This window comes from Callionymus lyra, chromosome 16 (assembly GCF_982586985.1).
Source record: "Callionymus lyra chromosome 16, fCalLyr1.hap1.1, whole genome shotgun sequence".
Classification (NCBI taxonomy): domain Eukaryota; kingdom Metazoa; phylum Chordata; class Actinopteri; order Syngnathiformes; family Callionymidae; genus Callionymus; species Callionymus lyra.
Window position 1 is genome coordinate 12,846,977 of NC_141833.1, and position 27,638 is coordinate 12,874,614.

Below are 27,638 nucleotides of genomic sequence, written 5' to 3' on the forward strand. Positions count from 1 at the left end.
TTTAAACCTTTCTGTTATCTCAGGGTCAAGGTGACCCAAAGTCCCTAAAATAAATATGTTTGTGGTATCTCTTGTGTTGCCTCTGGCTCCCAGAAATACATATGCAGTGGTGAAGGTCGTTCACTTTGACCTGGAGACAACACAAGGGATACATCAAATCCATTTGTTTTCGGGCCTTTCGGGTCACCTTGACCCTGAGTTACCGCAACGGTTTAATATTGTGCATGACACGAAACAATTCCACTCGGACCATTCCTCAAAGAAAAGTCTCGTCATAGTTTTCTGGTCCAGAGTTTCTGGAGATTGAACGGGTGACCTCAGAGAGGTCACTGGCCGCCCTCGTCACACTGTCGTAGGAAGGTGGTGAGGACAGGGGCGTGGCCTCCGCAGTCAGTATAAGCTCCACCCCCTCCGGGGTGTAGTGTTGTATCATGGAGGCGATCAGCCCCTCGGTCTCCAGAGCGTTCACCGCGTCCACTTCCGTCTCGTAGTTGATCTGCCGGTAGAGGTACGACGCCTGCTTCATCTGCCGCCGCACCAGGTGCCTCCGGTAGCATCTCTGGATGATGACGGCCGACACCTCCTCCATCTTGTGTCTCAGCGTGGACGTGATGGGCTCGTGGGAGATCTTGGAGGGGTTCGTCACCATGAACTTCTCTTCCATTTGTTGCTTGAGGGCGTCCATCTCGCCCGACTCTCCGAGGACTCGCTTTGTAAAGGCAAACAGAATATCCAGGCAGTGGATCCGGTCCCCGCTGACCATGGGGAGATCCATGGAGATGAGTTTGATCTTGTTGGGCTTGGCGATACGCAGCGGCTCGGACAGGTTGTCGGCGAAGTTCGACAGCTTGGAGAACTCGATGAACTGCGTGGCCTCGGAATCAAACTTCTCCCACACCTCGTAAAACATCTCGAAGTCGTCCTCGCTCAGCGGCTCCGTGCTCTCCTCCGTGGCGACGCTGAAGTTCTCCAGGATGATGGCTATGTACATGTTGACCACGATGAGGAAGGAGATGATGATGTAGCTCACGAAGAAAGCGATGCCCACGGAGGGGTTGCCACAGTTCCCCCGAGTGTTTGTGCCCGTGTTGACGTAGTTCACGTCGCACTCGTCCGGGGAGCCGGACATGATGGGGCTCAGCAGGTTGTCCCAGCCGGCCGAGGTGCTGATCTGGAAAAGGCAGATCATGCTGTTCCCGAAGGTCTCGAAGTTGAACATGTCATCTATCCCGTCTTGTTTTTTCACGTAGGCGAAGTTCGCCATCCCGAAGATGGCATAGATGAACATGACCAGGAAGAGCAGGAGGCCGATGTTGAAGAGGGCGGGCATGGACATCATTAAGGCAAACAGCAAAGTCCTTATTCCTTTTGCTGCACGTATCAGTCGGAGAACACGTCCGATCCTCGCCAGCCGGATCACTCGAAACAGAGTCGGGGATACAAAATACTTTTCGATGATGTCAGCGAGAACGATACCTGCGACAAGAAAAGCATAGTGGTCAAAAAAGGGCAGCCATTGTTGTTGTACAAACCTTTAAAAAAGGGATCCAGAGTGTTAAAAAAAAACACAGTAAGTGTCAGAAGTTTACAGAAGAAGATACTGAGATAGCGTTCTTAATTAGACCAACAGTCGGTAGAAGAACATAAATTAAGATTTAACTATTGACTCAAGAGAGAAAACAACTGCAGAAGAGAACAATTGCTGGAGCTTTATCTGCTGCTGTGGTGGAGAAATCAAGCTCCCCTTGCGTTGCAACCAGAAGGCTGTGAAAACTCTTAAGAAACTTTAGAAAAACAATGGAAAAGTGGGTAAAACTAACTCTGCATAGAAGACTTAAATTCATAACACAGTAACATCAATCATTTTTAGTGGGTTCCCAATTGTCCCATGTTTATTAGCAGGTGTAACCTTCTGAAAATCGCCCACATTAAAAAAATACACAAAATTAACAACTTGCAAACTCAATGTTGCATATGAGGTTTTATCCCTCTCAACAACTCTCTAAGTTACGTTGAATTGAACAGCTCCCATAATGCTTTGCCACCCGGCCAACCAATCACAGCTGTTGATCCGTTTTGACAAAGCAGCATAAGATAAATTTTTCCTTTAATTAACATAGACGCCAAATTTAAATACCGTATTGTAGCGACCAATCAGTCTTCAGTAAATAGAGCAGTGTGTAGAAAGGCATCATGGGAGCTCACTGTTTAGTTGGCACCAAAATGAAGGTGTTGTTGTAATGAGTGCTTCCCAATAAGTTCAGTACTTGTTAATCTGCTGTTCAAATTAATGTAACTATTTACACAATGACATTTACCATGATATAGCGAAGGATAAGCCAATCAGAGTTATTACCTAAGAGTAACAAAATTAAATGTTTTTCGTATTTTATTGATTATTTATATCAGAAGTGTGGCCAATAAGGAGTTCATGTCAACATTAGGTGACAAATTTGAAAATGATTACCCCTCAGGTGCCATATCTAAACATGCTTACTCACCCACAATGGAGAGAATTATCACTACAAAGTCAAAGATGTTCCAGGGAACGGTGAAAAAGTAACAACGCAGGGCGAAGATCTTCATCATGCACTCGGTGGTGAAGATCACGATGAAGACCAGGTTGATCTTATTCAGGATCAACTCCATGCGGTCGGACTGCTCGTCCGTTTCCACCATCATGGTCACCATGTTGAAGATGATCAGCATCATGATGATGATGTCAAACGCTTGTTTGGACACCAGGTCGAACAGGAACGCCTGGAGAACGTTCTGTGAGGAGAGAGATTAAAAAAATCAGGATGTTTGAGAACACGGTGAACTGGTGCGTTTCAGTCAGTTACCGCAGGCCGAGGAATCGGCTTTTGAGGCTTTTTCGTGCCCAATTTCTTCATGGCGTTGTAATACTTCTTCTGTTCTTCCGTCATGAATATATCCTGCCCCCCTAAGTAAAGTCCAAAACAAATCGCACATCATTTTACACGTATACACTTTCAGCTCGGAGACAATAAAAATGAAATCCATGACTGATTAGAGCGAGCTGCTCCATCTGCTGCCGGTTTAAAAAACTAATCCCTAATGGGATGATACTCATCTTTCTCTTCTGCTGGTTGAAGTTGTCAATGATGACGCCGATGAAGAGATTGAGGGTGAAGAAGGAGCCAAATATGATGAAGACCACAAAGTAGAGGTACATGTAGATGTTGATCTCCCGGATGGGTTGCTCCTCCACCTGAAGAGGAGTTAGGAGCCGGTTAGTGCGAGTAAAGGGATTAAAATTAGATTAAAGCGGGATGGAATTATACTTACTCCTCTTGAATCCACAGCTGCATGCATGATTTCCATCCATCCTTTAAATGTCGCCTGTAAAAACAATGTTGGGCATCAACGCCTGTACATGCATCACAAGGCTAAATAAAAAAAAAAAGTCATGGTTTAGAAAATCGGATTAATTATATTATTCTGAATCATGGAATTAATCAAAATTTGACACTAGACACGACGGTGAGGATAATGAAAAAAAAAGAAGATATTTTCTGTTGTATTGATTACTGTTATTCTGAAACGTAAGGTTTCATATGGGAAAAAAAAGACCAGATTTGCTAAGACGAAACATAAGGCTATGACTCTTGTCAAGTAAAAAGCCATGTTTTAGTTAGGTTTACTCAAAAAAAGAAGTAAAAACAAACTCTAAAGACCATCTTTTTGTAGAGAAACCAGCCCAGTGTTACCTTGACTAACACTATGTGTTTTTAATGCACTTAAAATTGTTGGCTTTTGCCAACCATGCTATTTAATTTTGGTGTTTTTAATCTGAATTTTAATGATCAGTGAAATAATGCCAACATTAGACCAGTCTGAGGGGAGAAAATAGTTTGGGAAATAGTAATAAACAGCCTGCAATATAATCGTGTTTAATCAGCCCAACAGCCTAAAAAACTATTTATAGTTGACACATTAATCAATCCTTGACGTCTACAATGTGATTCAAATTATGTTAAGTTAATCCATCTGCTCTAAAGTAGAAACATATGAGTTCAAACAAAGTCACAAAGGATGAAGATGGAGATTTATTTGTGTTATTTGTCTTCACTGCTTGATGCCAGATTTATTTGTGATGACAAATAGAGAAAAATGTGATCGTTGACATTCCTAAAACGTTTTTACGTGGGTCAGACAAAATTTGTGACTTAATATTAACGATTTTCTACTAACTTGTAAAGTACGTGAAAAAATGAATAAACCCACCACTTGAAGCAGGGACAGGTAGCCGAGTCCCACGTTGTCGAAGTTGACCTTCACTTTGGTCCAGTAGAACTGCGTGTCGTTCATGGCGAGACACTCCGACTTGTTGTTGACCATGGAGACGTTGTGGATGAAGCCGGTTCGGTTCACGCACTTCCCGAACTTGCCGGCAAACAGGTTGACGCCCATGATGCTGAAGATGAGCCAGAAGATCAGACACACCAGCAGGACGTTCATGATGGAGGGGATGGCTCCGATGAGAGCGTTCACAACCACCTGTTGGGTCAAACACATTTTTAGAATAGATTTTACACACCTTTAAATTCCTTTTTTTTTACGTGCCATTCTCATATGTAGGGGGGTCAAACTCAGTAACACGAGGGGCCAAATTTTAACAGTGTAAATCCCGAGAACACAATTTATAATTACCAAACTATCTGAGGCTTGATTTACCTCAATTATATTTGTTTCCCAAATACATGTAATTCCTTCAATATTCCAACACTATTGCAAACCTCTGTTTAATTGTAGATGCCAATAATCTCTGATCCTTATGTTATCTTAAACACCATATAGGTGACGAAAATTAACATTAATTCATCTGATGGGCCACATAAAATGACTTGGAGGGACGATTTTGCCTTTTGGCCTTAATATAGAGCTTGAAAAGTAATAAATTGTAAAATAAAAAGCTTCATGATCAGTTTTATAGCTTTACTGTGTCTTAATGAGGGTCACCTTAATACAGCCAAAGGGCCCTCTGTGGTCCCTGGGCTGCACTCAAAATTAGCCAAATGTATTCCTAGGATCACAATGGATCTATAATTAAATTATATTGAGATTCATTTAATATTTATTTTATGAGTTTTAGTCCAGCAACTTATACTTAAGGTCCATAATACAACAGAAAAACACCCAAATAAAATGAAAATCTAAAAAAGCAACAATGCTATTTTCTGTTAATTAAATAATTCATTATTAATTCATTATTATTACCAAGTATCCATTTTAGTATTGCTGTTACTTTATGTTTGTGTAGGCTCTCTAAACAACTCTCATGTGATTCAAGATATAAACTCAGTTACATTCACAGAAGGTCTTCTGAGGTTCTAAGCCTACGTTTAAATATTGTTTAACATGTTTGGAGCAGAAAGCCAGATGGTTTCATGAACCACCTTGAACTGTCTTCCCAGGGCTGAAGTCCTAAATGTGTTCTGAAGAAAACTAAACATCTGGCCTGCCAAGTTATCTTCCTTTTTTATCCTGTCAAACAATTGGAGTGAAAACATTTTCTCCATATACTTCAAAGTATCTCCGTCTCACCCGCATGCCTTCGAATCTGGACAGAGCTCGCAGAGGTCTCAAGGCCCGGAGCGTCCTCAGGGATTTGATCGCAGCGAAATCGGAATATCCGAGCGAGTTTGCGATCAGGCTGATCAGAGACACCTACGTGTTGACAATGAAAAATAACATTTTGATTTAATTATAAGAGTCAGAATTTATTATCTTAATGTTGAAACTGAGACAAAATGATAGACATTTTTTAACACAGGCAGAACACATTTGATTCCCACTTTAGATTTTTTTTCATTCAGGACATTCCACAGTTGGGAACAATTTAGGGAAATTTGGTTGAATTTTGGTTGTCAATTTAAATCAAATTTAAACTTCCACTCTATTCCAGAGACAAAGAGGAAAGATGATATTCCGCTGTTGAATGACCCTGTGAGTGACGATGACTGATGGTGACAAAACACAGACTAGTATGCACGTATGTTCAGACTCACGCGTGCATACACATCAGCTATATATGCATATCACATGTATATATATCAAATAGAGTGAGTTTTATAAAGAAGCTTTGAAGATATACTTGTCAATTTGTAATCCAATTGTATTCCAATCAATTGTTCAAAATCACTCAGGGCTCATGACGTCCCAATGGTAAGTATTTCTTTATAAAAGTCTGTATAGAGATGTCTAATATATCTAGAGAAGATACCTTGTTCAACGTCAACTTAAAGTAAGAAAAAAAGAGTACAAAAGTAGAGGAAACATTTGTATAACTTTTTCCAAAGGGCAGATTGCTTCCAATTCCACACAAAAATATTAAATCTCAACATTGAAATGCTCTTGAAGAAAACAAATAAATATCTCAGAGCTTTTTTAAGAGGCCAAAACCTGCTTTAAAACACAAATATTGACTTAAAATGAAAACAGATTCATACACAACTTGTTCTGGACCTGTAACTCCATTGGTACAGCTGCATTTAATCGAACTCAACCAGATCTTCTGTAGATAAACCGTTGAGTACATGGCACTGCATTGTTTCTGATATAAAAAGCCACAATCCTGCTGTAACTGTGAAGATTCTGCTGCATGTGTCACAGCGGGTTTGAGGACAAGACGGTGGCTTTTGATGTCAAAACACTTACGACGAGTGAGGAAAACACAGGCGTGTTTGTGATACAGATGCAGGTTTCCATTTCCCAGACTTCATACTCACCTGGGACTTGTTAACTAGCACTTACCCTAACAATAGAGCGGTCAGTGGCGATCTGTGTAACAGCAGGTGAAATAGATTTTCATACTCATTTGACTAAATGGTGTCACAACACGATTTAGAGCTTATAATCCATGTGTTTGTGTCTTCTCGTCTGGACCATTGTAACAGTTTATTTTGGTGTCTAAACAAGAAGGATCTGTCTCGTCTGCAGTTAATACAAAACTCTGCAGCAAGAATTCTGACCGGCTCCAGTAGGAGAACTCACATTTCTGCCAGTTTCTTTCAGGATCAATTATAAAATTCTGGTTCTTACGTTCAGATCTATTCATGGTCAGGCTTCTCCTTACATCAATGATCTGATCCAGACTTACACCCTAAACTCGGGCTCTGAGGTCTGTGGATCAGAATCTACTGATGGTTCCTGAACACGCTTCTGGACTAGAGGTGAGAAATCCTTCCAGGCTGTTGCTCAAAAGCTTTGGAACGATCTTCCTCTGTGTTTGATGATCTACTGACTTCTTTAAGAAACATCTTAAGACACTTTTATTAGTGCTTTTCCCCGATTTCCTGGAACTTCTGTGTTTGTCTTATGGGTCTTGACCTTTTAAAGTATATATTTTAACTGTGTATTGTTTTTGATTGTTCAAGCGCTTTGTGACCCTGGTTAAGAAAGGTGCTTTACAAATAATTACTAACTTACTTAAGAAAGTTTTAACTATTGTGTACGTATTTATTATCATTATTATTATTATTATTATCGTGTATGTCACTTTCTTCCACTTTTACACATTTGATTTTCTCCTTATGAGAATAAGGTTCCTTTTATATTCAAGATAATAACATCAGGGACTGTCGGAGGTGAGTATATCAACAAAAGACCCACAGTACTATACTCATTGCGATACTTGGGTCACAATTTGATGACATATTGTAACATTCCACATAGATAGAAAAACGACACAAAATTACCCAAAAAAGAAATGGCGTCTAAGGTCAAAACATTTGCCATCGGCCTTTGTAGAGGTGAGGAAGTCGAACTTTCCCTCAATTGGCTTAAAATCTGATTGTTTTTTTTACTAGTATGGATATCAGATATAATATCAGAAGATGAAATATCAATACTATATTGGACCTCGACGTATTGCAAAAGTATTGCCGTAACCATATTTTTTCGCACCTATACCAATCACAGACATTGTCATTAATTATGACAACAGTTTACAGCCCCCTCCAAATGAAACACAAATACATTAATAAAGATAGAGGCAACATAGCTGTGCATGATACTGCTAGATACATTTGGTGAAAATTATAATTCTGTCCTACTTTTTCATACTTTTAAATTCAAGCTACACTTTAATATGATTGACAAATACATTATGCGCTTTTAGCAGAACCCAGATCTAGTACTGTTACTTAGTACTTGAGTAAAACGAGTGGCCAAAATCCGTCTGAATTTATTAAAAGATGACTCACGTCCACGATGAGAAAGTCCAGCCAGCACCAGTAGTTGGTGAAATATTTCTTAAAGCCGTAGGCGATCCACTTGAGGAACATCTCCAGCACGAAGATGTAGGAAAAGACCTTGTCGGCGTACTCCAGCACCACTTTAATGACCTTCCTCTTCTCGATGTAGATGTCTTCAAAAGCCTGAGGAGTCGTCAAAATTAGAACAGCTGGAACATATCAGCGAGAATATGAATCACTAAATTGAGTAAAAATATCTAATCAATCATTTAGATTAAACCATCATTTTAAAAATGGTACCAATTACACATATATCACGTATACCACATAGAAATGTTCATTAACATGATCCTCAACTCAGGCTTCATAAAAATCTGCTTCTTAAAGAATATATACATCGTTGGGCCAGTGTACCACGACCGTACCAGAGCTCCGCTGCTGAGCAGGATCATGAAGATGATGAAGGTCTCGAACCAGCTGTGTTCCACGATCTGGTAACAGGTCTTTCTTAACCTCCACCAGGCCTGGCCCAGACCATGACTGATGTCCACTTCACAACACTGACAGTGTCGGATGCAAACTAGTGGGGAAGCGTAATCCTCAGTGAACCGAATGAAAGCAGAGTCAATTATTAGAGTTTAACAGCCGAAATACACACATTCAGGGAAGCATTCTTCTGGCTCCATGCAGTCTACGGCCATGACAGACAAGGTGTCCAACTCCTCCCCAGCCTTCCGCAGGTCCACCGTGCTGCCTTCAGACAAGCTGACCTTCTCCTAGGAAAGAATTGTAAATTAGTTTATTCACTTTTTAACATGAGCTAACTTAAGTCTTTCAGTCCTGCATGTTTATACGGTCATGAGTCCAGATGTGCCGTATGCTCCCCCCCTCCTCACCCCCCACCCACAGCTGCGGCATTTTCCAGCCGGATTTATTCCACTAAAACAAGCTCACCTACATGCAGCCTCTTCAATCTCTCCTAAGCCTTAATAGAATTCTGACGAGATTTCCGGCTGTTGTTAGAGCAACATATTTAACAAGGTTTAAGGGACAAAGGTGACGCGTCAATCCTAAGCTTATTCAGGAGGAAACGAGTGAACAACCTGTACACATGCTGGACCGAGCTTAGCGGTCTATACGTGTAACAGTTTCTATTTCATTTAAAGAGGACACATTTTATTATGTTCATTTTAAACGTTGTGAACCTTTAGTCCAGGGTTGCAGGTCAAACAAAATGTATATTTTCCTAACAATTTTCCTTTCATTCTTTGAGGCCCGAATTCTCTTAATTATCTCAGTGTTTATCCTTCTTTAAGAAACAAATGACTTTCCTTCAAAATCAGTTTTACTGTTGATGTTGACAACCCTTATCTTATCTTAAAGACTGGCATCTTTATCAACCATATCAACATGAAAATTAATCTTATTTGATTTAGTTCCAACCGTCCTGTGGGACACAAAAAAATGATGTGACAGGGCCAGATTTGGCCCCCGATTTTTCTACACATGTGCTTTAGTGAATCAAAATAACATGGAAGAGGAAGAATACACAACCATAAGATCATTGACTTGTTTCATTACATTCTTTTTTTGCTTTTCGGTTAAATCTTGTTGGAATGCACTTTATTTATTTTAAATTTATTTGAAACCTGCCTTAAAATTATTTCATCAAAAAGATCAATGCATCAGAGGAAAGTACATGATAGTTCTCTGCACACAAACAAATTAAAGATCACTCTGGATAATTACCTCCGCCAAGGAGTTCAAGTGGTCGTCTGTATGAGCTTAAGGTGGTTAATCATATTTAATTAACAATTGCTAGAGAGAAGTCTAATAATTATTTTACTGTTCATGTGATGTTCTCTCTTCTTGCTAGAAAGAAAACTTGTGTGACATTAAACTAACTCTGATCTCTGTTCTTTATTTAAGTCAGACCCCTAACTTGCCTGTTTGTAGTTGGAATATAACAAAAAAATATTATAATTATTTATTTATTTAATATGATTTGGCCTCTAACTCTACTGCCTCTTGCTGTTACATTTAGCTGATTGAATAAATGCTAAGAAAGCAGCACATTTCGGATAAAATGAGCATTTGGTTATAACATTAAAGAAAATATTGGTGTAGATGGACTTCTGTGAAATACACTCCTCTAACTTCTCCATACAAATCCAAAATAAATATTAAAATATCATTCCAATAGTTTCAAATTGTCCTTAATCAAAAAATATTTAGGTTTAGGTTTGAGTTGAATAAAGCTATCTTATATTAAATGTATGACTAGATCGTCTAGTTCTTCTCAGGTGCAACTCTCAGAATGTTTTAGTGTATGTGTTGCAACTTTGGCTTGAGCTGACACAAAATCATACATTCATTAGTTCTGTTTATTGTCTTTAAATTAGTTTTCTTTTGTCCCTGTCATGGCTGAATGCTTTTTATAATTTTTGTTTCCCCTTTTGGCTGAAGCTGGTGTGGAGGAGGAGGAATGAAAGTGGAAGTGTGATCACCAGAACTGCCTGGTTATGCTCAGCTGTGAATTTAATCTTCTCTGCAGGGACAAGCTCTGCATCTGGCCCTGTTGCTGTCGTCCTGCCAAAGAGTGCAACAGCAAAACACCCCTGTCGAGGGACGATTGAAGAAATGTATTCTTTAAAATAAGGACCAATTAAAATAGAATCCAGCACTTTTGTGTCCACTATAAGCAAATGTAATTTAAGGCTTTTAAAGTAAAGTGGTTTTCTCATAAATATCTCAGTAGAAGAAACATCTACATCATACGAAGCTGTGTCCAGTTTCAAGTTACTCCACATAGTTTACCTTGTTTGTCTAACGGATTACCAGATTATTTATCCAACAAGTCTACTGATCCACATCCTCCGCAACCATGTGGCCTGATTAACTTTATAGGGATTAAAGCTAAGACACCAAAACCTTGTCTATTTGTTCTGAGGATTCCAGTGACAAAAAGAGCTTAAAAAAGCATCTGCACTAACTAAAGCTTTGATTTTTTTTATCATCTGAAAATGTCCTGAATGACTTTCACTCAGGTTCACCTCACCTGAACCCTCCACATTAATACCAATAATCCCATCTCATCACTACTCATCGTCGCTCCAGCCTTCAGGCACGTCATCTATCGTCTTATCTCTGATCCAGAGGCTGACCTCTGGACCTTTTAACGCAAAACATGAAGAGTAAGAAGAAGAAGACAAAGACGAGGAAGAAGAACATAAAGAGGAAGACAAGGAGAAGAAGATAATGGTGAAAAAGAAAGAGAAGTAGTAGATGAAGAAAAAAGGATACAGAGACAGAGATGAAGACAGAGACGGAGGCAGAGACGAGGACAAAGATGAAGATGGAAGTAAAGATAAAGATGAAGATGAAGATGAAGATGAAGATGAAGATGAAGATGAAGATGGAGATGTAGATGAAGATGAAGATGAAGATGAAGATGAAGATGAAGATGAAGAAGAAGATGAAGATGAAGATGAAGATGAAGATGAAGATGAAGATGAAGATGGAAGTAAAGATAAAGATGAAGATGAAGATGAAGATGGAAGTAAAGATAAAGATGAAGATGAAGATGAAGATGAAGATGGAGATGGAGATGGAGATGGAGATGGAGATGGAGATGGAGATGGAGATGGAGATGGAGATGGAGATGGAGATGGAGATGGAGATGAAGATGGAAGTAAAGATGAAGATGGAAGTAAAGATAAAGATGAAGATGAAGATGAAGATGAAGATGAAGATGAAGATGGAGATAGAGATGAAGATGAAGATGAAGAAGAAGATGAAGATGAAGATGAAGATGAAGATGAAGATGAAGATGAAGATGAAGATGAAGATGAAGATGGAAGTAAAGATAAAGATGAAGATGAAGATGGAAGTAAAGATGAAGATGAAGATGAAGATGAAGATGAAGATGAAGATGAAGATGAAGATGAAGATGAAGATGAAGATGAAGATGGAAGTAAACATAAAGATGAAGATGAAGATGAAGATGAAGATGAAGATGAAGATGAAGACGGAGACGGAGACGGAGACGGAGACGGAGACGGAGACGGAGACGGAGACGGAGACGGAGACGGAGACGGAGACGAAGACGAAGATGAAGACGAAGACGAAGACGAAGTAGGAGACGAAGACGAAGACGAAGAGAAAGAGGAAGATGAAGATGATAAACGTGACATCATGTCCCTTAACGTATGGAATTGTCCTTATATACTATTGTATTTATGTTGTTATTTTGTTATCACAAATTGGGCTAGGAATCATTTTTGGGTGTTTTTTTTTCTCAAAATAGAAGTGGTCTGATGACATCCCTGTCAGGTCATAGTCATATCTGGTCTCTCTCAAGGAGGGAGGATGCAGGTGAAACATGAGTTGCTTTTGATCGTGTTCTAAAAACTCACTTTTTGGTCCTCCTCCTCTGATGAATCACTGAGGTCGTCCTCATCCAGGAACTCCACATCCGACTCTCCAGGAGCGATGGGAACGATGACGGTGAGGTTGGGGTTGGTCATGTAGCTGTCCCCCTCCGGCACCATGTACTTCTCGCCGTAGCGTCCGTAAATCCCTCCGTTGCTCTCCACATGATTTCCCGCCGGCTTGCCGGACAGCTCCGCCTCCCTGGCCTTCTTGGGATCGCGCCGCAGCAGCCGGTTGAAGAGGTCGGCGACGATCGAGGAGAGCCAGGTGACGCCGGAGTAAATGCGAGCTATGGCCGCCTGAATGTTGTTTAGATCACAGTCTTCGTCCGGAGCCGAGAGGTTGTCACAGCTGAAGGAGCTGAGTAGCAGAGCCAGGAACAGATTCAGCACCTGAAACAGATGCATTTTATTATTTTATTCAATATCTGCTGTAACTAATATTTGAGCTACAGAAGTGCCTTCAGTGATGTAAAGATGGCTACTTTGGCCATTCGTACAACTCCATGTATACGACTGAGAATGTTCAGAGATAGAAAGCAAACATCTGACCCATGTTTGACCTAGAAACTGTTAATGACAACCAGGAATATGATCTGTGTGAAGGACATTATCCTCTCATAACAAGTTGCATTAACTGCCAACCCCCCCCCCCTTATAGTCCTCTATCACCTTCAACTTTTCACCTTTTGAACTTAAAACTCAATAATAGCTCAACTATCAATGCTTTATATCCGATTAGAGTCTAAATGTAATCCTTCCTGTCAAACCCTATAGAATGCTTTGCAATTCAATGCAACCATCTTGACCTTCTTCAGCAAAACACATGAATAATAATGATAATAAAACTTGTAAAGTATGACTTGGAAACAAAAGAAAAAAACTTAACAAACTGGGATTTGTCTTCTTTTAAAGATACAATAATTTTCGTCACATACGGCCTTTTCTACTTCCACTCTAAAGTCAAGTTTCCAAGCATCCGATTCCCAAGTAATCCCTCTACGAGCTTAGAGAGCAGCAGAATCTAACACTTGGGGCAGATGTGTGAGCGCCCCACGTGTCGTCGTGAGTCCGCAAAGTCGCTGCACAAGGATCATCTTTAGCCAGTCGGAGATGGGGAGCAAGAGCGAATGATTAGTGATGCGGCGCCATACGACCTTCTCGCCCCTTAGCATCCTGGGTAATCTTCCGGTGGAAAGAAAAAAAACAGCCTTCCCATTATTCATGTTTAGAGAAGGTTCTGTTGTAACTTTCAAAAAGCTCTTTATCAACGGGAAATGTAACAAAATATTAACAGTAGCGATGTGTTCATGACTAAAACTACTAACAACATGTAATTAAAGTTAACATTTCATTATAGATATGCATTAACTGTAACTGAGGCCATCATTTGTTGCAATAATAACAGCAACTTCAGCAACATCTTTTATTAGTTTATTGCAACAACACATTGCGTTACCAGTAGGTAAACAGCTGTTGGTCATTATGTAATCCACATGGGTCAAACTCAAAGCCCAAATCAGGCACATCAAGCCATTTTGTGTGGACCACAGGGTGGTCTGCTCAAAGTAGATTATGGGTAATTTTGTGTTGAACACATAGGCAAACAAAAGAAAGCCAAACAAAAGTAGTTTGTACGTTTTCCCCGTGTGTCTTGGGTTTACTCCGGGCACTCCGGTTCCCCCCCACCCCCGTCCCCCCGTGATCCCCATATGGGGTTAAGCGGCACGGAAAATGAATAAATAAATGAGCTGTCAGGATGAAAAAAACACAATGTGGCCCATTGAACTTCTGAACAGACCTTAAGGGATGTGTTTCCCTTGAAGTTGATTTCATTAGAAGTCGAAAAAAAGCATGTACAGAAGCGACTGCTGCACATCGGGGTTTAAGCGCAGCTGTGAACTCAGACAATCCATATACAGAACACGGTTTAAAGGTCGTCCAGACATGCTCTGCTGGAAGTCTGCCAATTTGCAGTAGCATGATGTAATAGCTCAGTAAAAGACAATCAAACCCTGGCGGGTGAAAAAACGGCACGTTTTGTCAGTTCAGTGATCGCTCTTGGTCAGGAGCCCATTCTCATGATATAGAATCGACTCGCATGTAATCCCTGCTTACTTTAGTAATCATTTGGATTTTCACAGCAGCCGCAGACTAACATGCAACGTAGTGCATCTTCCTATGGTTGTACATGACAGTATACAACCGTATTGAAGTATTATTAACAAACCCGGGCGATCTTGCTAAAAGAGTAGCTCTCTGATAATCGACTCACCACCAGGTTCCCGATGACCATCACCAACATGAAGACGAGGATGCAGAGAGGCTGACCGGCCACTTCCATGCAGTCCCACATGGTCTCTATCCATTCGCCGCAGAGCACCCGGAACACGATCAGGAAGGAGTGGAAGAAGTCCTTCATGTGCCAGCGAGGGAGCTGACAATCGTGAGAGATCTTGCACACAGAGTCCTGGTAGTTCTTCCCGAACAGCTGCATGCCCACCACGGCGAAGATGAAGACGATGATGGCCAACACCAGCGTGAGGTTCCCCAGGGCACCTACTGAGTTCCCGATGATTTTGATGAGGGTGTTGAGAGTCGGCCAGGACTTCGCCAATTTGAAGACTCGCAGCTGAGAATCGTAGTTATGTCGTAAAGATGTGCTCGGTTTTAAAAAATAAATAATACTAAAAAGTTAGTTACCAGTCGAAAGGAGCGGAGGACGGAGAGCCCCTCAACGTTTGAAAGACCCAACTCCATCAGACTCAGACAGACAATGACGCCATCGAAGATATTCCAGCCCTGTTGGAAGTAGTAGTACGGGTCCAAGGCGATCAGCTTCAGGACCATTTCAGCTGTGAAAATACCAGTGAACACCTAAAGAAATAAAATTTTAAATTACATTAACAATCATTACACAGGCAATGATACAAATTTTGCAGTATTGTTACTTCAGTAACAATGATAAAGTGAGTTTCTTTGAAATAATTGAATCTCAAGAAAAATGGTCAACACACAATAGAGAAGACGACAAAGGAGTACATTTGTATTTTACAATAGAAATAATAAGAACATTTACAAGTTTTTTAGATAAACAAATCTAATATCAACATATTTCTTGACTGTTAAAATAGCGCCGTGATTATTTGCAGGTTAACCCTGGGTCAAGGTGACCTGAAGGCCCGAAAACAAATGTGTTTGTGGTATCCCTTCTGTTGTCTCTGGGTCAAGGTCGCCCAGAAAACAAATGTGTTATCATGATATTTGAGTGTATCTATGTTTTCTTTTTTATTCATCGTAATTAAACTTTTTTCACTCAAAAATTGAAACCCACACAAAGAACAACATCTTTGAAAGCTCTTACCAAGTTGCCCACGGAGAGCATGGTGTTGAATTCCTCTGTCATTGGGTAGTGCTCAAGAGCCATGAAAAGTGTGTTCAGCACGATGCAGATCGTGATGAACAGGTCCAGAAATGGATCCATAACCATGCACTTGACCAACTCTTTCAACCGGAGCCACAGGGGAGAGCAGCTCCAGATCAGATACTTCCTTGCAAAAGTGTACCAGCAGGGGTGACACTTCTGCCGCGACTCCTCCAGCTCTGTGAGGACAAATTATATTTAGGTGAGCTAAAAATTTGTTAGATAATTTTGTTCAAGGCTGACCATCCATTGCTTCGCTGAAGAAGCTGACGGAGCTCAGGCCTCTCTTTCTGTGGACGATCGGAGCTTCTGTTCTCGCCGGGGAAGGATGGAGGAAAGTTCTGGAAGCAGATTCATCAGGATGGGTCGACTTCTGTAAGACAAATGAGAGAAACTATTGAAGTATATCAAAGATCAAATGTTTAAAATGTGTTTATTTAAATAATTGATTGATGAATTCAATAATTTGTATATTATATTATATTATCATATAATTAAATAAAACATTTAAATATTTTCAAATGAATACGCTTGTTTTTAACACACTGTTTTAGATTCTAATTCCAATAATTCCAAAATATTTATATTAAATTCAATATTCTTTAATAAAAAGTCCTTTTAATTCAATAGAATATATAAACTGGTATCATTTCGACCAAAATAGTACCAAGCTACTGGAAATTTTAGCCAATCAGTATTTTGAATTTGAATATGAAATGAGAATCAAACTCTTTGTGTAAAGAAAATTAATTGATTTTGAAAATATTCTACTTTAAATTTTTATTTAAATGATTGAATAAAATAAAAAAAACTACACCTTTTTGAATTAAATTATTTTTTTAAATAGGATCAACACTTCAATTTAAAAAAAATCTAAATAAGTTGAAATGCAAATTAATATTCTGATGTCACTGATGTAGTTCCATAACAAACAGACCATAAAAATGAATCTAATGGTCAGTAATTTATGATCAAGATCGTCTTCATCTTAATTCTCAATATGTTTTTTTTAATTTAAACCTGCATTTGAATCCCCATTCGAACCACCAGACAAGACCTTACTCTGTTGAACATACTGAGCCTCCATCACTCACCGTGTCCTCCTTTATCCTCTCCATGCTGTAAGCAGGTATGGACGCAGGAGTGTGGAGGCTGAAAGCCGTGATACCGTTCTGGTCGAGAGCGATGCTGAGGCGTCCGTTGAGGGTGACGCTGGGGTTGAAGAGCTGCGAGCAGTGGCTCCTCAGGCTCCCGGTCCTCCTCTTCCAGGGAGTCGCGATGGAACTGGCGCGGCTTCTGAACATCTCTCCGTGAATGCTGTTCTCGTCGTCTGCGAAGTCGGCCTCCGAGTTGTGTCGCATCCGGAAGGCGCTGAAGATGCTGTTCTGGCTTCCTCTCCTGGTGCTGAGCGGGTGAGAGGAGAGGGTGGCCAGCAGAGGGTGAGCCGGGATGGGTGACAACGGAGGCTGCGTGACAAGATTCAATCATCAGAACCACTTGAACAATCAAGGGAGGACAACGTGTTTTTTGGGTGACATCCACCATCAGCTCATCTGGTGGGTCAATATCTTCGGCAGCTTCTTCTGCTGTCGCCTCCGACAGAGTCCTGTGAGATCTTCTCCGTCTGCTGCTGCTCCGACGTATGCTTCCGATCTTCTGACAAAAAGGTGATCTCTCAGGGGACAACACGGAGTCCGTCTCCTGCGCTTGTCTTTTCGCCAACTTCACAGAAACAGCAACAAAAACTCAGATCATTCTTTCAAGTGTAAGTTTTTCATCGGTACTCACTCTTTGTTCTCGCCGCAGGTGCTCCATCGCCAGCTGGAATTCCCGCTCCTTCTGCCAAGCTTCCGTGATGGTGGCCTGGTTCTGCTCCTCGTAGGCCATCGCTACCACGGCCAGGATCAGGTTGACCAGGTAGAAGGATCCCAGGAAGATGACCAGCACGAAGAAGATCATGTACGTCTTCCCTGCTGATCTCAGCGTCTGGACGACAACCGTGTGCAACTGATGTTATTGAATATGTCAGGGGTGTCAAACCTAATCTACAAGCGGTCAAAATATTTTAGCAAATGAGCAAAATCTGTATCAAACTATCTATAATAAGTTTTCTCAATCTACCTGGATGACCAGTCTCACTCTAATTTATCTCTTTATATTGGTTGAAATGACTTATCTCGGTTCCTTATCTTATCTTAAACATGGCATCTTTATAGATGAATATATCAACACGAACACCAACCATCCGGTGCCCATATTATTACAGTTGTTTATTTAAGGATTTAATTTTTCCATTTAATATTTTTATTTCTGTCTCTCATTACAACTGCATTTCTAATGAAATTGTATTTATTTAACAAGAAATACCTTTTTAATCAATTGTAATGTCGGTGAAAATAGAAATTGAAAGTAAAAAAAAATGAATCACAACAGTTCAAGTGCATTATGTTGCCTCCTACTAATGTTAATTGCTTAATAATACAGTGGGAAACTGTTGAAATATTTGAAATGGAAATGAATTAAATCACCTGATGGAACAGTTTCTCCCAGTAGTCCTGGGTCATGAGTCGGAACAAAGCAAGAAAAGCCCAGCCGAAGGTATCGAAGCTGGTGTAGCCGTAGTTGGGGTTCCTTCCGACCTTTAGGCAGTCGAATCCGTCTGGACATTTCCTGTTCACGCACAGACATTTAATGGTTAATAAAGTTTATTCAGAGACAGTCGTGAGGGATGAAAAAAAAACAAAAACAGATGACATATAACGGCGGTCCGGTGAGTAACAAAAATCTGCCACATCAAGACGACCTTTGACTCTGGAGGGGAGAGACGAGGGAGGGACGGTAAGTGCATACGCTGTGATCATCACCATGATACCGGCGGGAAAAGGGTATTTGTAAAACCGCCCCGGCACAGGAGTAAAAGGGATTATGCTGCAGCCAGATGGGTTTCAAATTGCGGTTCAAAAATGTCCAGCTCGAATGCTCCACCGCTGATCTTCATTGTCAGCATAGTGGCATTACAGCAAATATTTAAGTCCATCAGCTGAGAACAAGCCATGTCAATCTGAGTGCAGAATAATTTCGTAATGGCAGTGGAACAGCTGGGCGGGAGAGAGAGCTGCTGTGGGAACAGCTGCAGGTCTCGGAGAGAGAGGGAGGCGGGAGGCGGGTGTGTGAGGTCAGCATCTTCTTCCAGTCTGCCTGTTTGCTCCTTTATTGCTCAACTTAAGAGTCCACACATCTGCTCTCTTCTTCAAACAACACAAACAGGAAATGTTTTTGTTTTTTTCACAAAGATAAAACTAAAGTTTGAGAATTCTAGTGACATAAATTAGATATTTTTGCAGCGTCACTGTGGATTGGTTTGTTACATTTAGTTGATTATTTTATCTTAGTTCAAATAGATTCTTAAATACTATATTATTGTACCCGCATTTTTTACTAGCAATAAATTATGGATGTATATCATTGCCATCATAATATTTAATGAATTTTAACATTTTAAGTATTGAAACTTTGAATGTAAAAAAAATATTTTTGCAGTGAAGCATTGAATATATACTTAAATGATTGAATTCAATCATTTGTATATTGAATTGGTTGAATTTCTTTTAATATAGTTTTAAAAATAATATTTTCAAAATTAATATTAATTTCTCTCAAATAGAGTTTGACAACAAAAAAAATCTATAATATTAAAATCCTAGTGTTTTAAATTCAATATAAAAATATCAAAAGAGTACAGAGAGACTCAATCAAAAATTCAGCCAATCACACGAGGATAGTTGACAACGATGTACTTTTTTTTTTTATACAGTAGGACTATTGTTTATATAAAAATTTCATATTGAATTTAAAAAGCGATGCATTCAAATATATATTTTTTCAATCATGGTATTACAATATAGATTTGTCATATTCATTTTGAAAATACTTAAAATAATTGTTGAATTATTCATTAGAATCAACCTTTCAATGTACAATTATTCCAAAAATTAATTCAATGATTTAAAAATCATTGAATTAATTGGATTTGGCACTGTTCACAAGATATTCTTTATAATATAATAAAGGTATTTGGTTCTCTTATATACAAAGCTATGGCAGGATCCTATAGTTCAACACCAGACTAAATACATACTGAAGACTTCTGACTTAATGATTGTACAACCAAAATAGCTGCACAGTTGTCATGAGACATCTCCTGCAATAACAAAACCACTCTAATGCAAGATGCAACGCTGGTCCCCACGGAAAAAAACCCTGGAGATTAGAGAAGCATCTGCAAAGAGAACCTGCTTCACCCTGGGATCAGGTTCGTGTCGACCACCACAGCATCTTGAATCAGGATCAAGGATCATGTCTGATTCTTCACTTTTGACTGTATTTTAATACACATGCAAAACTGAAATGATAAATACTGGATTGGTGTATCTCTCTGGGTCACAAGGGAGGTGTGGTGAATAGGTCAACCATCTTAAAATGAGACATCAAAGGCTAAGAGCTTTTTGCCTCTTTTTAATTTAAACATTTCAATTTTTTTTTTGTATCTTTAATTTTCAGCCATAAAAATCTCACTTATTAATTTAAGACTTTTTTTTTTTTTACTCTAATCTTGTTTTTTAAATCAGAAGAAGTTGTTGCATGCGTTTACTCCGGTTTCCTCCCACAGTCCAAAAACATACAGACGTTGATTGGGAACTTGTCCATAGGAATGAGTGTGTGTGTGAATGGTTGTCTGTGACGGACTTGCATCCTGTCCAGGGTGTCCACCGCCTCTCGCGAGTCTGGGATAGGCTCCATACAATAAATATAAATATAAATATAAATATAAATATAAATATAAATATAAATATAAATATAAATATAAATATAAATATAAATATAAATATAAATATAAATATTAATATAAACATAAATATAAATATAAATATAAATATAAATATAAATATAAATATAAATATAAATATAAATATAAATATAAATAATAGTTATGTAATATGATTAATAGAAGAAAAAAATATATATATATATATTGTAATTCATTAAGTATAACTTGTTTATTTAAAAAAAATGTGTTGGCAGTCCGGAAGAATGCTGGACGTTTTACCATCATTCACTGTAAAGGTCAAGGAGTAAGAAGCGAGCGTGACAATAAAGCGAGAAGGAAGGGAGGAGGGTCCGACTGTCTGTAAATTAATCCCTAACGTACATAATCTGTACTGTACAATCCTTAAGAATCAGCTGGTGCGGAAGAATGACTCTTTTATCACACTTGACGACCATCCAGGCTAAAAATATCATATGAAAGTGTGTTTTTGTGTGGCGCTGTGTGCCTGTTTGTGTGCGTGTGTGCGCGCATGTGTTTGTGTCATCGTAACGCATCCAAAGGTTTAATTTGGAAATCTACTCAGGGATTACTTGTTGGAATTCACTCAAAAGATTAAGCATCCTCTATGTTTCACGTCCTCCATCCTGACCTGCTTAATAACTTCTCCACAGCCGGCCCCGCAAAGTTTCATGTGAAACCCACACATGTGGTTTTTAACCATTTTGTCTATAGAGACATATGTGTGAATGTGAGGTTGGTTTTGATTTTTAACCCTTTGTGATGCATTTTTGGATCTTAGTTAGCAAAAAACATTTCTAATTTTGAAATGTTACATTTTCTTTTTTTTCAGCATTTCATTATTTTTTTTAACAAATGCAAAAATAATAATTTCTATATTTAAAGGTTTCATTCATTTAGGGTTTTTTATATTTATATTTAACTCGAATTATAGAATTATAGTATATTTTCAAAATTAATTAATGTATTTTACACATGTAGCTTTATACCCTATTGACTATTTCAAAAACTTTCCAAATTCAATATTTTGATTTTTATGTTCAAAATAAAAAATATGTTATATTGCCACCAGACAATATATAAACGAAAAGACTAGGAATTTAATAAATACCGTATTGTACTTTAGAAATTCTATTTTTGAGTTATTGGAATTAGAAAATCAAAATATTAAAAAAGATAAGTCAATACTTAACCCTTGTGTTATCTCAGGGTCAAGGTGACCCAGAGGCCCGTAAACAAATGTGTTTGTGGTATCCCCAAAAACAACATCAGGGATACAAACACATTTGTTTTCAGTGGGCCTTTGGGTCACCTTGAACCTGAGATAACACAAGAGTTAAAGAAAATGTACTCATTTTGAAAATATTCAATAAATTCCATATTGATGGAAAAAACAACAATAAAGTTCCAATAAAAAAACATAATACCAACATATTAATGTAAAATCCAACCAATATTCTGATGGCTCTGATACACTTCCATACACTGACACTCAAGTCACTGACATGTGCATAAAGGAAAGAGAGCTGGTTTGATCTTCTGGATGGATTCTCTCACGCTACATTGACTTCCCTTGAAAAGAGTCATTCATCTATTTATTCCCCGATAGAATATATGCTTTTACCACGGAGCTTAACAAAAAGAGTGCTTCTATATTTATCATACCGTTGACTTGATCACAATCCTGATAAATTTAATCACTTACCCTGCGTCGCTTCCATATCCACATATTAAGGCATCCTTCGCTCCCTCGATTTTATAAAAGTTATCTAGAACAGATGGAACAGTAGATTAATATGTGATTAGATTATGGAAAAGCTGTTCTTTCATCCTCACCTTCACTGCCGAGGAATTCTTCCGGAGAACTCCAGCTTCTGTTGTTGCAGATAAAAGTAGAGTTTGGGACGTAGGAGGAGTTGACACAGTGTGCGATGCTGCGGATGCATTTCTGCCGAAGGAGGCCCATGAAGAGCTGCAGGCCGATGAGGGCGAACACGCTGAGACAGAAGACGGTGAGGATCATCACGTCGGCCAGCTTCCTCACCGACTGGATCAGGGCCCCGACGATCGTCTTCAGACCTGGACCAGAGACAAGAGTAGATGTAGCGCTTCGCTTTTGCCAAATGCGGTTGTTGAAATCAGCAAAACTTTACCTGGGATGACTGAGATGGTTTTTAGGGCACGTAGGACTCTGAAGGTTCTCAGGGCGGAGACATTTCCCAGGTCTACGAATTCTGTGACATAGCTGTAAATCAAAATGTATGATTAAGAAACAATGCAGATACTTTAATATTTCATTTCTCTAAACCATTTGAATGTATTTATGTGGCCCACAGGAGTTCAAAGATCATGTTTCTAATATCCATTACTAGTCTTTAAATATGAGAAGAGAGTTTTTCTTTTAGCACTTTGTTCCTCCACTTTTGTCACTTTTTTCACTATTTATCGCCCCTTTGAAAAATGTAAGTGAACATAAAATGAATATTTGGAAAAACAGTTATTTTGCAAGAGATTCTATTTGTATATGTTTAGATAAAAGTTTCATAAAATAAAATGAAAAAATGGTTAGCGTTACTGTAAGGGTTAGAGTTAGGGTTAGGGTTAGTTTTAGGGTTAGGGTTAGGGTTAGAGTTAGGGTTAGGGTTAGGGTTAGGGGTTAGGGGTAAGGGGTAAGGGAAAGGGTAAGAATTAGGGTTAGGGGTTAGGGGTTGGCCCCGGTCACCTTCAAACGACTGTATCTTTTATTCTATGCGCCTTATAATCTGGTGCGACCTATTTATGTAAACAGTTTTAAAACAGGCCATTCATTGAAGGTGCGCCTTATAATCCAGTGCGCCTAATAGTGCGGAAAATACGGTAAATAAAGCCCAAATAAGATTGTCATTATTACCTGAAAAATAAACTTAATTTTTCTCCATTTTATTGTAACCAGAATAAAACTTTACTTCTTATGTTGTGTCTAATGAGTTGTAAGAAGTCATCATATATTTTGGATTAAAGTTACAGTTGAGAATAGGTTCACAAAAGAACAAGTGGCTCAACCCTTGTGTTTTCTCAGGGTCAGGGCGACCCATAGCCAGAGACAACACAAGGGATACCATGAATGCATTTGTTGTCAGGCATTCAGGTCATCTTGACCCAGAGATAACACAAGAGTTAAACCCAAGGCCATTGAAAAAGGTAAGCATGTATTAAATTCATTCTAAATAAAAGTTCTGTAAACAAAATCAGACGGAATAATTAAAAAAAACGTTTGTTTAAATCAATTGATGTCTTTCTTTGATATATTACCATATAGAATGACTATAAAAATATGCTTTTTCTTTATGTTTGTAAAAAGTGCAAAGGTGTTACTCACGCCATGGAGATGACGCTGAAGTCCAGCCAGTTCCATGGATCTCTGAGGAAGGTGAACTTATCTATGCAGAATCCCCGAGCTAATATCTTGATGGCGGACTCGAAGGTGTAGATCCCAGTAAAAGTGTATCTGAAAGTTTAAGAGCTTATCATGACAGGATTGGGCACAGTCAGAGATGATACAAATGTCAAATAAACTAATAAGAAAAAAGTGCAAAGTGACATTGTTTGACGCTGTTTGATCAATTCCTTAACAATTTCAATGATGCATTTAGACTACATTTGTTAAAGCAAAACAAGGGAGTTTTGGATTAGCCAAAAAATAATCTATTGTTAACTACAACAAAGACTGAACGATATCTTGGAATATTTACATTTTATCGTATCAGACAGATCCCAGTAATGTTGTAGAGAAAAAGTTAGTTGTGATTTTCCAACAACACTCCCATCATGCATTGTTTCTTATCAATATTAGCCTTGTCTGTGAACATACATCTTATTCTCACATATCTAATGACTCTTCAATAAGTCCTGTTTAATGCAACAAACCTCAGTTACCAAAAAACATGGGTCTTACTTTGTCATCAAATTGTTTTTGGGTTGAGGCAGAAAGTGCGTGAGCGTGAAACTTACTCTAGATACTTGGTCCACGTCGGCGGGTCGGACATGGCCATGAAGAAGCAATTGGTCAGAATGGTGAACATGATGAACAGGCTGAACAATGTGGGGTTGGTGTTAAAGAAAGCAATTTTGTGATCGTTGGAAACACAGCAGACAAAGCTCATAATCCTATGGATCATGTCCATTAGTATAAACCACAGATGTGCGTGGCAATGGTATAGAAAATGCAGATTAAAGATCAGAAAAGTCCATTTTCTGTTAAGTGATATTATTTCATCTTAGCATTATTAAAAACAAACAACTGAAACCATATATATTCTCTTAAAACCGGATGTATAGCCATAAGGAAATTATGAATTAATTTTAAAAATCTTACATGGCAGGAATTGCATAAGGTAAATCCTAGAAAATGTACAGTATAACAAAAATCAAGATATTCAAGAAGAAGAGTCGTACAAATGATATCAAAGCTAAAATAGAAGTTTGGACACATTTCTACGTCTTACTTCTTCATACATTGCAATAAAAAGGATATGAATGGACTAAAACTCTTATGGCAATTTTTCTTATGACATGAAATGGACTTATGATGTAAAGTGCAGACGTGGCGCTGAATCTGAAGATGACCTTCCCTTTGTTAAGTACTATAAAAGTCTGCAAAGAAAGTAGAGAAAAGTGGAATTATTGTTCAGAAATATGAGCTGAACAGCAAGGTCACAAGAAATAATTTACAAAATATAACTTTATTTGTCACTACGGACGGGAAATAGTTTAGATATTTACAATCTCCTCCAAGATAGAACTCCACACCCGAGTGAGGAAGAGATTAGAGAACTCCGAAGTGGGCAGAATCTTTCAAAACAGATGTGCTATTTATTTAAATATTTCCACATATTTCATCATTTGATAATCCTGCCATCCAGTAGCACATATACTAAAAACAAAAAAAACAACTTTTAACATCCTGTTTTTATCTTTTCCATAAGCAGACCATTAATGGACGTAAACCTGATCTGAATGCAAATTAAAACTTGCTAATCCCATTTTTGCCTTTGCAAAGGGATCTAAAGGGAGGCTGTCGCTTTAATTTCCGGCGAGTTGTCCTAAAAAGGCGTATGGTGAATTCAGTGAAATCCGCAGCTTAGTTTGGAGAATAGTGCCGTATCATGTCCTCTGATGCTCAACAGCTATCTGTCGATAATTAAACACCAGCTGACATTTATATTGAAGCTGAATACAACACAAATGTACACCAAAACTTACTCTACTGATCTCATTGAACTTCCTCTATGCATCGTATCATCTAACTTAAATATCTGTATTAAATCTTTAGATGGGAAGTTCCTCCGCAGTTAAATTAAATTTTAAATCCTGCAAGATTACAGCAATGACTGAGGACGAGAGGATACTGTCGACTGCAGCAGCTTTTAAAGCTGTTTTTTGGATATATATTGGTTTCAAAACAAATGAAAGCGGTTACGACTTCGTCAAGAGTCATGTGGTCTGTAAATTCTGCAACACCAGAGTCAAGTACTTGGCAATAATAAAAATATATCATTGGTCCTGTCGTATCGAGATATATTGTATTGTTGCCCCTGTTTCGTGATACGTATCTTATCGCCAGATTGTTGCCAATACACAACCCTACTTGAGACATTTGGACAATGCTTTGGTCAAGTTTACAGAAAAAATAAGCCCCTAAATTAGCAAAAGAAGAGTAACATCACATTATATTTTATATTATATTTTTGCTGTTTGTATCCAACCGGTCCGTGACAATTAATGCTGACATCAAATTACTCCAAGGTGGAAAAAAAGTTTGGGAAACCCTTGTTAAGATGATACAAACATTTGAAATGTTAACTGTTGCGTATAACAATAAAACTGATATTGACACAAGTTAAAATTCAAGCCAAAACCTTGCAGCGTTTCACTTTATATTGAATAGTTCTGAGAGACTTATACAGGCTTTTAAAAATCTAAGCTCCAGATCTGAGCACTGTCAGCAATAGAAATGATTTCAGCTAGTTCATCAGTCAAAATGTGGGCTTTTTCGCCACTAATGGTGACAGAAACGAGATGGCAACAATGGATCATCATCAGCATATACACAAGCTATGAAGGACGTTGTGAACATAAGGATGGTGGATTGGGCTTTCTTATAAAGAGGAGAATGTCTGCGGCATAATAGTACATTAAATACAAACACTACTCAAAATACCAACCATTAAAACCTGTTGTATTGTCAGGCAGCATGGCTGGAAAATAAATGCTTTAGACCTTCGATTAACTGTAGTTTTGATTATTTACTTTGACACAGCCATCACTTTTAAACGTTTTAATCTAATTTTACTTTTTATTTATCAAAGTATTAGGAGTAAACCTCATAAATAAACCCAGCGTCAGTTAAAAGATATAATAGTTAAGATTACCTTTTGTGTCTTGGCGTAAAACTGGTCGATGTCTTCCAGTGGTACGCCGACAAGGTCTGTAGGAATGTCGCCGTAGATGCGTGGCAGCTGCTTCCCCGCCTCCAGGTCTGGCCTGGGTTTAGGTGGCTCGGCTTTCTTCTGGGCGTCATGGCAATCCTTGGCGTTCTCGGCCAGCTCCTCCGCAATCCGCTGCTCCAGGGCAGACAAGGATTCGCGAGTGAACCGCCGCAAGCCATCAGGACCGGTTGGTAAAAGCAAGGCTGCCATCTTTTCATCCTGATACACCTGTACTGAAGTTTACTTACAGCT

The 27,638-nt window shown here is 38.8% G+C and overlaps 1 protein-coding gene across 2 annotated transcripts; it reads right to left on the bottom strand.

The window, feature by feature from the left end:
- Positions 1-256: 256 nt before the first annotated feature.
- LOC148063787 (sodium channel protein type 2 subunit alpha-like) lies at positions 257-27,638 on the bottom strand. Of its 2 annotated transcripts, XM_087811722.1 has the most exons (26): positions 27,330-27,638; positions 25,433-25,551; positions 24,910-24,999; positions 24,278-24,406; positions 23,073-23,164; positions 22,756-22,998; positions 22,625-22,688; positions 18,602-18,743; positions 17,862-18,059; positions 17,616-17,795; positions 17,168-17,539; positions 16,317-16,446; positions 16,014-16,252; positions 15,353-15,526; positions 14,925-15,281; positions 12,635-13,042; positions 8,878-8,995; positions 8,645-8,799; positions 8,229-8,402; positions 5,569-5,691; positions 4,249-4,521; positions 3,310-3,363; positions 3,095-3,232; positions 2,844-2,948; positions 2,502-2,772; positions 257-1,476 (listed from the first exon to the last, which is right to left on the bottom strand). In XM_087811722.1, exons 1-26 carry the CDS (start codon positions 27,594-27,596, stop codon positions 257-259), a joined length of 5,835 nt encoding a protein of 1,944 aa, XP_087667848.1. In that variant the 5' UTR covers positions 27,597-27,638. The 2 variants fall into 2 exon arrangements, with proteins under 2 accessions (XP_087667848.1, XP_087667847.1); XM_087811721.1 differs by lacking the exons at positions 25,433-25,551; positions 27,330-27,638 and having other exon boundaries at positions 24,910-25,017.

What these genes read in the sequence shown, in the direction of transcription:
- LOC148063787 (XM_087811722.1), bottom strand. Translation starts at nt 27,596, where the DNA reads ATGGCAGCCTTGCTTTTACCAACCGGTCCTGATGGCTTGCGGCGGTTC. An exon ending in AGAGGATAAAGGAGGACACG is followed by an intron (nt 16,447 to 17,167) that starts GTGAGTGATGGA and finishes TTTGTCTTACAG; the next exon opens with AAGTCGACCCATCCTGATGA. An exon ending in ACCTGTCCCTGCTTCAAGTG is followed by an intron (nt 3,364 to 4,248) that starts GTGGGTTTATTC and finishes TTGTTTTTACAG; the next exon opens with GCGACATTTAAAGGATGGAT.